The sequence below is a fragment of the Histoplasma capsulatum genome, genomic scaffold (assembly GCF_000149585.1).
Source record: "Histoplasma capsulatum NAm1 scaffold_2 genomic scaffold, whole genome shotgun sequence".
Taxonomy (NCBI): domain Eukaryota; kingdom Fungi; phylum Ascomycota; class Eurotiomycetes; order Onygenales; family Ajellomycetaceae; genus Histoplasma; species Histoplasma mississippiense.
In genome coordinates this window covers 2,188,825-2,198,627 of record NW_001813981.1, presented here as the reverse complement: position 1 = coordinate 2,198,627, position 9,803 = coordinate 2,188,825, and the positions used below count along the sequence as shown (strand labels likewise).

Sequence of the window (9,803 nt, the reverse complement as noted above, 5' to 3'; positions counted from 1 at the left end):
CAACTAGTGACGTATTTACATTTGAACTCCGCCAGATGTATATGATATGATATGAATGCGTACAGAACGCTATCCGCAATGAAAGACGCGCAAGATACGAAAACTTCCTAAAATGAACGCCCCGTTCACTCATCATAGTTATCCACATCTGTCAAAGCGAGGCAGTCCAATTCCCTCCTAACGATCGATTCAAACTCCGCTCTGGACAACCCGGTCGCCCGCGCCAACCTAAAGAGACTCTTTATGTTCGAGGAGATGTGTTGCTTCACTCCAATCTCAGAAAGAGATTGGCTTTCCGCCGTCTTTTCTAGTTTGCTGACTGTTTCCGAGCCGCCAGAGGAAGATGCTGAAGAAGGCCTGGGGTGGCTCAAAAGAACGCGGGACCTCGCGAGAGAGTCATAGTCTTCTTTGCCGTCATCGTACAGTGCGGTACCAGTTGGTGCTTCTGACAGCACCACCTCTGACTGCTGTTGGAGGATAGAAGTAATGGTATCACCGTTCAATGTCGACTGTCCTAGCTCACTTTGGTCAACGGCCGGGTCATCGTTATCTAACGCCGGTTGCACTCTGTTGTATCTGGCGAAGTAAGAGTCCGAGGAAGTTGGGTATGGACCTGGACCAAAGCCATTGTATTGAGACTGGATTGGTGCGGGAGATCGTTTTAACGGTGTCTTGCCTGGGGTATTGTCATATTGCGCCCAGTAACCGTCATCATCATCCTCATCTTCCTTTTCATTCTCCGGTTCCACCACATGACCTTGGGAAATCTTCGAAGCCACCTTATGAGATTCACTATCCTCTGCTTCTTGTAATGCGTCCCGTAGAAGTTTCACCTGCCGATATTCATCAGCTTCTCCAATAGATCCCGACCAGCTGCCTGCTTCCTCCTGCAGAGCATCTCCTGGCAATACCTCTGCAACCCTCCAACCTGGTCCGCTGCCTTCTAAATCTACAGGGCACCAAACATACAACGCCGAAAGATTAAAGTCGGGGATGGGAAGGTGCGATCGAAGAGTTTCCGTGTCTAACCGCTTATACGTAATCGGGACGTCATCGGGGATCTCAATTTCCCCAGAAACGGGATGTGGCTCAAACGTAGCACCCTCAACGATGTTCTGCAACCGTTCTGCTTTCCCAGCATCCCAACATAATAATCGTAGCCATGAATCCGAAGGCGACTGTGAAACAGAGCTGAGGATCTGTACGCGCTGGCGAAGGATTGGAGAAATCAATGCCAGCAGCGCGGGAGGAGGCTTGGGAGAGCTAAACGCAGTAGCAATGCAGGCGAGGAGAGGAGGAATGAGGGTTCGAGGATCAGGGGGTGGAATGTATTCGACCATTATTTCCGGACTTCGTGTTTTTTTGGTTGAAGATTCCGAGGAGGACAACAACCAACTAAACAATATACGTTTCAGTCAGTGGTTTCTCAAGAAACCAGCTAGGCCAAGAAGGGGGAGGGGTCACAAGGTGGCGCTGGCGGGAGGGAGAATTCGAAACCGAGAGGTCAAAGAGTAACAGAATTAATAAGGATTCAAGCACCTCGATGAAGAAGTAAGCAGAAGAATGCGAACACGGGCCGCATTCTATTCTTGGTCTTCACTTCTCCTTTTTATTACGATATTGTCGGGGGGATCCCGCTTGGAGCCATGGAGGGGAGGCGAAGCACCGGGCGTGTTTTAGGCTCCATTTGCCCGAGAAGGACGTAGAACAGAGCGGGTCTAAGACGGCACTGGATGGCTAAATGCCTGCAGCCGCCTGGCAATGCGAGTAAGCGCGCGTGGCTGGAAGAGTTTTGGAAGCTGTTGGCGAAGCTGCAGTGTGCTCTTGGTGGGTTTCGCGATTAAACTCGGACCCTACCCAGAGGGTTGTTGATGTTCAAGGGATGAGGTTCGGCTGACTAATTACGATGGCGGAATTCACCCGCCATACAAAGTTGATAAAAAAACAATACCAACTGCAAATGCTTTCTGGAAGGTACTTCTGGAGCTCGAAACTTGACCCAGAGTCAATCGGCCTACAGCCGTATTCTCATGTATTCTCTACGAGCCCAGCTGATATGGACTTCAGGCTATGCCATCAGCATAGTTTGACCCATTATGCAGATCAGTTTCTCCCAGCTCAGCTGCTGGTATATTCCCCGGAGGGTTGATTTATGGCTCTATCGACGGTTCATATCTTGGCTAACGATAACTATGGACTCTCTCAGGAATGGCGACTCGGGATTGATTTTGCGGACCTCGGCCTTTCCACTAGGAAGCTTGACCGGTTCGACCGGACACCTGCTAAAAAGTTACCTTCTATAATAACACAACGATTCTCACACACAACTCTTCAGCTACCCCCAAAACGCACCATTCGCTTTTTATTTGTAGATGGGTTTGCAGTCGCCCAGCTCCGGTGGGGTTACGTTGACAGAAAGGCCAGTGGAGGGGGGGTGTGGGGGAGACAATATTGCCGCCGTCGCGGCTGGCGGCGAAATGATAAACAGGGAGGAACACAGATGGATTGGGAGCGAAAACTGCGCTTGAAGGTAGATATCCGCCTGTGTACTATTGCTGGAATCCTGTGCAGTTTGAATTTCCTGGATTCCGGCATCATTTCCTCAGCCTCCGTAACTAGCATGATGACCGATCTATCACTGGAGGGAAACAGATATTCCGTGGCGATCTTCATCTTCACCATCGCCAGTGTTATCTTTCAGCTTCCATCGACTGTCGCAGTGCGTTTAGTCGGGCCCCGGCAATGGTTCTCTCTGATCACTATCTGCTTCGGGGTGATTACCTTGTGCACAACTTTCGTAGAAAACTGGAGGCAAATGATTGTTGTCCGGTTTTTCTTAGGCATGTCCGTATCCGGAATGTACCCTGGACTGACATATTTGATCAGCACCTGGTATACGCGCGAAGAGCAACAGCTTCGTTTTGCTTTCCTCCAGGCTTGGGAGGTTTCACTCCTGGCTTCTGGGAACAGTATGAATTATGGCCTGAATCTCCTTGGCGGCAGATCTGGACTCGAGGGATGGCGATGGATGTTCTTGGTGAACGGACTGATTACAATCTTCTTTGGCATCATCACATGTTGGTGGATGATCGATTTTCCAGAAAATGCACATCATAGCTTCCGTTTCTTTACCAAGACGGAATCAGATATAGCGACGGGGAGGATCCATAATGATAGGCAGGATACAATTCCCGAGCCGTTTTCTATATCCAAGATCCTGGTCTATTTTCTCGATTTTAAATTGTACGGATTCAGCTGTCTCTCTTTTCTGTTGAACCTGGTCTCGACTTCGCTCTCGTACTTCCTGCCAATAATCCTTCAAGGAGGCATGGGCTTTGATACGGATAAGTCGATTCTATTATCTGCACCTGTTAGTTGTTTCCCAACCTCACATAGTACTAGGGCAACATCAAGCTAACGACAATACCAGCCCTACTATTATGCCATAATTCCCGTCCTCCTCACCTCTCTACTTGGGGATAAACTACGCCTCCGCGGTCCCCTCATCGTCTTCAACTCCCTCAGCCTAATTGCAGGCTTCCTAATGCTTGGCCTGCCAGCCTCGCAGCAAGTCACGGATCCGTTATATCGGCATATTCCTCGCCACAGGTGCGTACGTCTCCAACTGGGCAGCCCTGAACGCTTACCAAGCGAACAATATTGTTGGGCAATGGAAGCGGGCTACCGTGGCGGCTTCTGTGACGGCTTGTAATGGCCTGGGAGGCATTGCGGGGAGCTTTATTGTGAAATCCAGTGAGCCGCCGACATATGAGACAGCGGTTTGGGTTTCTATTGGGTGAGTTTTCATTCATTTATTCATTCTTTATTTCATTTTAGAAAACTATGAAAGATATTGCGAGTTACGATTATATCACATTGTGTCGGTACAACGGGTGTGGATTTTTTATGGATAGGATAGGGGAAAATGTCTCCCTCGGTTTTTTTTGGGGGGTTGGGAGGGGGCCGCGCCACTTTGGGCTAACTCGGACTAAATAACACACCTGCCGAAAACTACCATTAGTTCGCACATTCTTATCCTTGTGATAGTAATCATGTTCTCTGTGTACTTCCGTGTCATGAACCGACAACAAAAGGCAAGCGGGAAAATAATTGCGGGAGTGGTACAAAATACAGAGTACGTATGATCCGTTCTGCTATTTAAACATCCATGCTAATCATGCTTTTCTTTTCACAGGATGGGTTTCACTACACATATTGATCATTCATTGTCATTTTTCATTTCCTTCCCCGTTTCATTATTTCTATCTTATGAAGGTGCATTAATCTATTTAAATCTCGGAATTTGTGCTTAGACAAATGTTACTATTATTTCCTTATATTTTCTTTTTATTTTTTTTCAAAATTTTTTCATAGTGCATACGTTTATGGTTTTATACATTGATTATACACATATACTGAACGAGTGTATATATATATATTGAGCGCATGAGGTGTTACAGTGTGATGGTTTTCCCGATTTTGATCTAATTCTGTAGAAAATATAATTTAGAGCTGGTCATCCTATATAAAGGAGCAAAGGAAGAGAAATTGTTTAGAAAATTATGGGTATCTATGGCGTAATTATGACAGCTTTCTGAAGGATAATGCAAGGTGATCCTTTAAAATGAAAAAGGAGGGGGAGAAGGAACGCTGTAAGAGCATGACCTGAGAGGCAACATGTTGAAAATGTAACATAAAATCGGTCTAGAAAGAAAAAACAGAGGAAACGTAGAGAAGATGAGGGAACGCCAGAACAATCCAGACAAGGAACTAAATTGAGCAGACCATAAAGTCACTTAACAAAGATATCCGCTAGCAATCCTCCCATGTTTTCATCATTAATGTAACTAGAAGACAAAAGAGAAAGAAAGAAAGGGAAGAAAAAACATAGGAAAGGGAACGGAGAGAAGGGGTATCGAAAAAGTACTTAATCCCTCCCCTGCTCTAACTTTGCCACAAGCTTCTTCATCGCCGACCACTCTTCAGCAGGCACCTCATCAGGGCCCCCACTCAAGTCCTTCCCAACCTCAAACACCGTTACCACGCCATCGAGCCCACCCGTCGCCAGACGTCGTCCATCTCTCTCCTCCCACGCAACCTTATTCAAACTCTGCTCAATAACCGCATTGCGTGCCTTTGTCGGCGTTGCACGCGCCGCATATACCTCCGTGTCCGTGCACAGGTCCCACACCTCGACAGACCCCGCGCCGTCGACAAGGGCAAATACGCCAGGTCGATGCGGGGACCAGCGCGCATCGTACACGACGTCTTCGCGGTTCAGATCCAGGACAGGCGAAACCACTTGTGCGGGTGTGGTGGCAGATGTGTGTGAAGTAGAGGTGACGGCAGGCGCTCGTACACGCCAGAGTTTCACGCTCCAGTCTAGGCTAGAGCTAAGCATCAGGTCGCCTAGGTCGATGGCACCACGGGCTGGGTGGAAGACAGTGGACATGACGGGGGCGGCGTGACCGCGATAAGAGAGTCGATGATCGGTACCTGCTTTGGCGCCTGCGCGGTCGTAGCGGTGGCATGGGTATATGGCACCCTCTTCGGTGCCAACGAGGAAGAAGGTTGGGTCTGATTGGGGGAATGTCATAGTTGTGGGTGCGAGATCTTCTGTTTTGGATGGCGGTGGTGTGGTGAGCTCAAGGTATTCTTGAGGTTGAGAGAGCATGTCGACAGTCCAGCCGCAGACAACGCCGTCGGTAGAGGCGGTGATGATGTTATGAGCATTTTGAGTACCGACGATGGAGATGTTGTAAACCGGGTGGGTGTGACCGGAACCGGTTAAGGGGGTTTTTTGGATGGGGGCTCCACCCCCTGCACGCGATGATCTGGTATCCCATAATAGGACTTGGCCGGAGTAGGAGCCACCTACGATCAGGTTTGGGTGGAATGGAGAGAATTTCGCCGTGAGGATGTCGGACATTGAGTGAAAAACGTATTCTGGTCTTGAATGGAGATGGAGATTCCATACTTGTACTATTCCATTGGGATCATGGGGTGCGGTGACGTTATTTGTGTAAGAGGCGAGTACCAATTCTGGAAACTATACAACAAAGCGATTTTAGTCCATATGGCTCCTTCTAATTATATATCATGGACAGGCCTCACCTTTGGAGAAAAGTTGATATCACTGATCATTCGCTTCTTGCTCCATCGTTCGTCATAGAACTGAACAAGCTCCCCTATACCTCTTCGTTTCTTATCATTGCCATATTCATCATTCTCACCGCCACCGTTTGCACTAACACCACCTAACGCATAGTCTGTAAGGACGTCATATTGCTCATCCAAGGCTCTTTCAATAACTCTGCTGGATTTCTCTACGAAGTCCAAGAAATCATTTGACGAGGTGACCGCATTGAGCTCGTCATTCGTAAGCGTCCGTAATGGGTATCTTATATCTGTCGATTGTTGTGTAGTTCCCCCACCTGCCATTTCTTTTGCAGATCGTATCTCCTCTTCAACCTCCTTTCGTAACCTCCCCCTAATCTCCTCATCACGTTCACGCTGCTGTCTCCGGTTCAACTGTTTATTTGCACGTGAAGTTGGGGGAGAGCTATCATCTTCTGAGCCAGAATTGCCGTCAATGGACCGGCTTCTGGGTTCTGTCCATGAGTCTGTTTGGACACCTTTGCTGTAGGTGACGACCTCCGGTTTAGGTGGCGGGACCGCAGCAGCAGCGGGGGGTTCGGCAGCGGGGAAAGGCGCGGTTTGTGTTGCAATTGAGAGAGACACAGGTCTAGTTGGAGGCGTCACTGATTCGAGAATTTCCCCGCTCAGTTGACTGGCGCTGAGGACAGAATTGGGTCTACTCCCTCGACCCTTGGGAGATTCTACACCTTCTTTTAAGGCAGCAGATGAAGGTCGATCGACCAGCCGAGAGATTAAACTATCGAGCTCTGCTCTGCTATCTGCACGGCCGGGAGTCGGAGCTAGGATCTGCCAAATGTATTATGGGTCAGCACAGAGCAAATCCGAGGAGCTGGGAAGTTTAGGAGCTTGTTCACCTCCGATCCCCCTTCTCCGATGCTCTGCCTGGTTTGCGAAAACTCCCTTTGTCGCAATTCGCGTTGTCGCCTTCAGCTCAGCAAGCTTGGGCCTTCTTTGGCCAGAATTTCATCTTCCTTTGCTGCATGTTCATATATCCGTGCCCTGAGACTGGGGCTGTACATGTAGTATTGACGAGGCTGATGGATGGTGTTTATATATTTATTTACTGTCTTGTTTGATGTTGAGGGTTGGACAAGGAGCCGCGCTTCACTTAGTAAGCAGCCCTCCCGAACTTCCTCCACTCCCAAGGCCGGGTCTCTCGCTATCAACAACATTAACAAAAAACCATTGACAGCCCGCAAGCCGTCCCGTAACGTCAGAGCTGACGCTTATCGCATCTGCAGTCCCTCCCTTCGCATTTCTCCTTCTCTAGCTGGAACCCATACAGAACAATTGCCATGGCTACTTCGCAAGGTGTCAACGTATGTCCAGCTTTTTTATGAGGAAAAACTTCACTTTTCCCGTCCACTCTCGCCCTAATCTGCGAATCGACGAGATATGTTCGAACATCGTGCTGATCAAAAACGATTCCTTCTTAGGTACTACGTTACTCCGCCCTTGGCGCAGGCATTGTCTACGGCCTCTTCCACCAATCGTCCCTCACTTCACAAGCCAAGCAAGCGCAGATAGATCGCGAATACAGCCGCAAGGAATCATTGATTGAGCAAGCGCGGGCAGAATACGCAAAGAAGAATGCGCCAGCAGAAGTTAAAACAACGAGTAGTGGAGGTACATTACATGATTTCTTAAGTCCAAAGTTCCGGATGGGATGGCTATATTAACTATTAATACATGCCTTTCCTCTTGTGTTTGTTATATACCTACAGTTTTGTGAACTATAGCTAACGGTTATCTACGATTAGTCATAACCGATCCGGAAGATAAAAGATTCGACCTTGAAGCGTTCATAAATATGAAATTCGCCGAAATGGCGAAATAACACACCAAAATAACTCGCACGCGGAGGTGGAGGACTTGTGAGGGACGCATTGTCTACGAAATAACTCGATGAAGATCCATGTTCCGCAGCACTCAACAGCACAAAGGGAGCAGCTCAAACTCTTTGAAAAACTTCCGAGTAAAAAGGACATGAGTGAGCGCCATATATATCCGAACAAGCTGTGTGTTTGGAATATCTATTTTGTATTACTTATAGCGTATAACTAAGCTCCGTTTCTTTTTGTTTGCAGAAAAAGCGATAAAAAAGGTAGTCATCGGTTTTTTTTTTTTTTTTTTTCTGTTCTTATCTTGTACATATCCTAGATGGCGACTTAAATTCTATCCAGATTTTGAGCATCCACGTTTTTTGATCTTCCCCGAACAGAAAACGCCGTGTAGCCAAGAATGGTTAATGGGGAATGAATATATGTAGCTACCATTAAGAGGGATGGAAGGATATACTGCCGACATTCTGACAGGTTCACTTCCAGCTGACGTCGATGGGCTCACTGATGACTATGTGATAGATCCTATTTTCTTCACTTGGCCTAGCAGAACAGCTCAATCCTTTCACAAGCAAGAGAATTGCTCAATAGTCATCCTCGGTTTCTCGTTTCAAGTGTCCCAACTCTCGACTCTCGGTTCGCGTTTCTCGTTACAATCGTTTTGACTCCTTTCAGAGGCCAGTTATCCATCAACCGCCATGACTTCTTAATTGTGCTACCAACTCTCTGATTGCCGCACTTTCCGAACCAGTCACCCCAGGCACCGGCATTGTCACTTTCGGAGCGAATAGCTTCGATTCCGCGTTCCATTCCCAGCCTTTCCCAGTGAGCAGGGCAACCAACTCTGAGCCTGTCCCATCTGCGTTATCACTCATTGTATCTTCCTCTACCGAGTTAAGACCTAAATAGAGAGCAGCAGCTGAAGGTCGGATTGATCCGTAGGCATGACTGATATTGTGAAACGTCTTATTTTGGAAGAATACTGTATGCAACAGTTAATTGTCGAAATGAAACGGGAGATGGTTTGCTTTCTTACACTTACATTGGTATTGTTGAGTTAGTTGCTTGATGCTCTGTGGCCATTGTGTTGTTCTGATGACACGGTAGATCTTCTCGTAGTTATTGTTCCAAACGGCTCGAAGGAGGGATAAGGTGCTTTGTATTGTAAGGTCTTCTTTCGCAAGACTCCCGGGTAGTCTGCGACTTAGCATATGTGCTTCATTACTGTAGAAGAACAATTAGCCTAGAGCGAAATAGAAGTGGGTGCTGAAACGGACATTTGGTCCTCAAGCAAAAGGGCAAAGAAGTATGACGAGTAATATATGCTCAGGAACTCAGTGTCGCTAGCCATATGGGCATCTCCAACTAAACTGACGTCTCCTTCGAGCTCCATAAGCTTCTGTAGAAGAACTGCTGATGACGGGGCAGTTGCGAGCAGATGTGCGACATCTGCCAGGGACACCATATTCAGGTAAGAAAATATAGATTTACTTGCTATTTAAGCACTCAAAATTCACATCAGCAAAGCCAAGAGAGAAAGCAAGCAGTGGCTAGGTACTGAGCAATTAACCAATGAGGAGAATAGAAGACATGGAAGTTTGATGACAGGAGTTGGAGAATAGTACCTTCAACATGTTTACATGGCGGTTCAAGCCTCAGCGGCACCGCGATGCCAAGCCCGGAGAGACCACCTTGCGGCGCGGAGCTCCATCCGACTGCTTGACAACTACATACAACTTAGACCACCCATTGCTCCCAGCCATCTCTGGTGTACGTTGGCAATTTAAGGCCAGCATGGCCAAC

The 9,803-nt window shown here is 47.7% G+C and overlaps 5 protein-coding genes across 5 annotated transcripts in view; 3 read left to right on the top strand and 2 right to left on the bottom strand.

Annotated features, from left to right (window-relative positions):
- Positions 1–125: 125 nt before the first annotated feature.
- Positions 126–1,340, bottom strand: HCAG_02730 (predicted protein; the record flags this gene model as incomplete). Its single annotated transcript, XM_001542509.1, has 1 exon — positions 126–1,340. The coding sequence occupies one exon, from the start codon at positions 1,338–1,340 to the stop codon at positions 126–128; it is 1,215 nt and encodes a 404-aa protein (XP_001542559.1).
- A 566-nt stretch (positions 1,341–1,906) lies between these two features.
- Positions 1,907–4,219, top strand: HCAG_02729 (conserved hypothetical protein; the record flags this gene model as incomplete). Its single annotated transcript, XM_001542508.1, has 5 exons — positions 1,907–2,128; positions 2,207–3,370; positions 3,561–3,796; positions 4,022–4,139; positions 4,196–4,219. 5 exons carry the CDS (start codon positions 1,907–1,909, stop codon positions 4,217–4,219), a joined length of 1,764 nt encoding a protein of 587 aa, XP_001542558.1.
- A 708-nt stretch (positions 4,220–4,927) lies between these two features.
- Positions 4,928–7,178, bottom strand: HCAG_02728 (hypothetical protein; the record flags this gene model as incomplete). Its single annotated transcript, XM_001542507.1, has 3 exons — positions 4,928–6,049; positions 6,115–6,938; positions 7,166–7,178. The coding sequence occupies 3 exons, from the start codon at positions 7,176–7,178 to the stop codon at positions 4,928–4,930; spliced, it is 1,959 nt and encodes a 652-aa protein (XP_001542557.1).
- A 276-nt stretch (positions 7,179–7,454) lies between these two features.
- Positions 7,455–7,996, top strand: HCAG_02727 (predicted protein; the record flags this gene model as incomplete). Its single annotated transcript, XM_001542506.1, has 3 exons — positions 7,455–7,478; positions 7,596–7,785; positions 7,920–7,996. The coding sequence occupies 3 exons, from the start codon at positions 7,455–7,457 to the stop codon at positions 7,994–7,996; spliced, it is 291 nt and encodes a 96-aa protein (XP_001542556.1).
- Positions 7,997–9,632: 1,636 nt separating this feature from the next.
- Positions 9,633–9,803, top strand: part of HCAG_02726 (oligosaccharyl transferase STT3 subunit) — a gene marked incomplete at both ends in the record, with an annotated part of 2,938 nt that continues 2,767 nt past the window's right edge. Inside the window, one exon of the mRNA XM_001542505.1 lies at positions 9,633–9,770. Coding sequence (XP_001542555.1) covers positions 9,633–9,770 — 138 coding nt within the window. The remainder of the gene's footprint in view (positions 9,771–9,803) is intronic.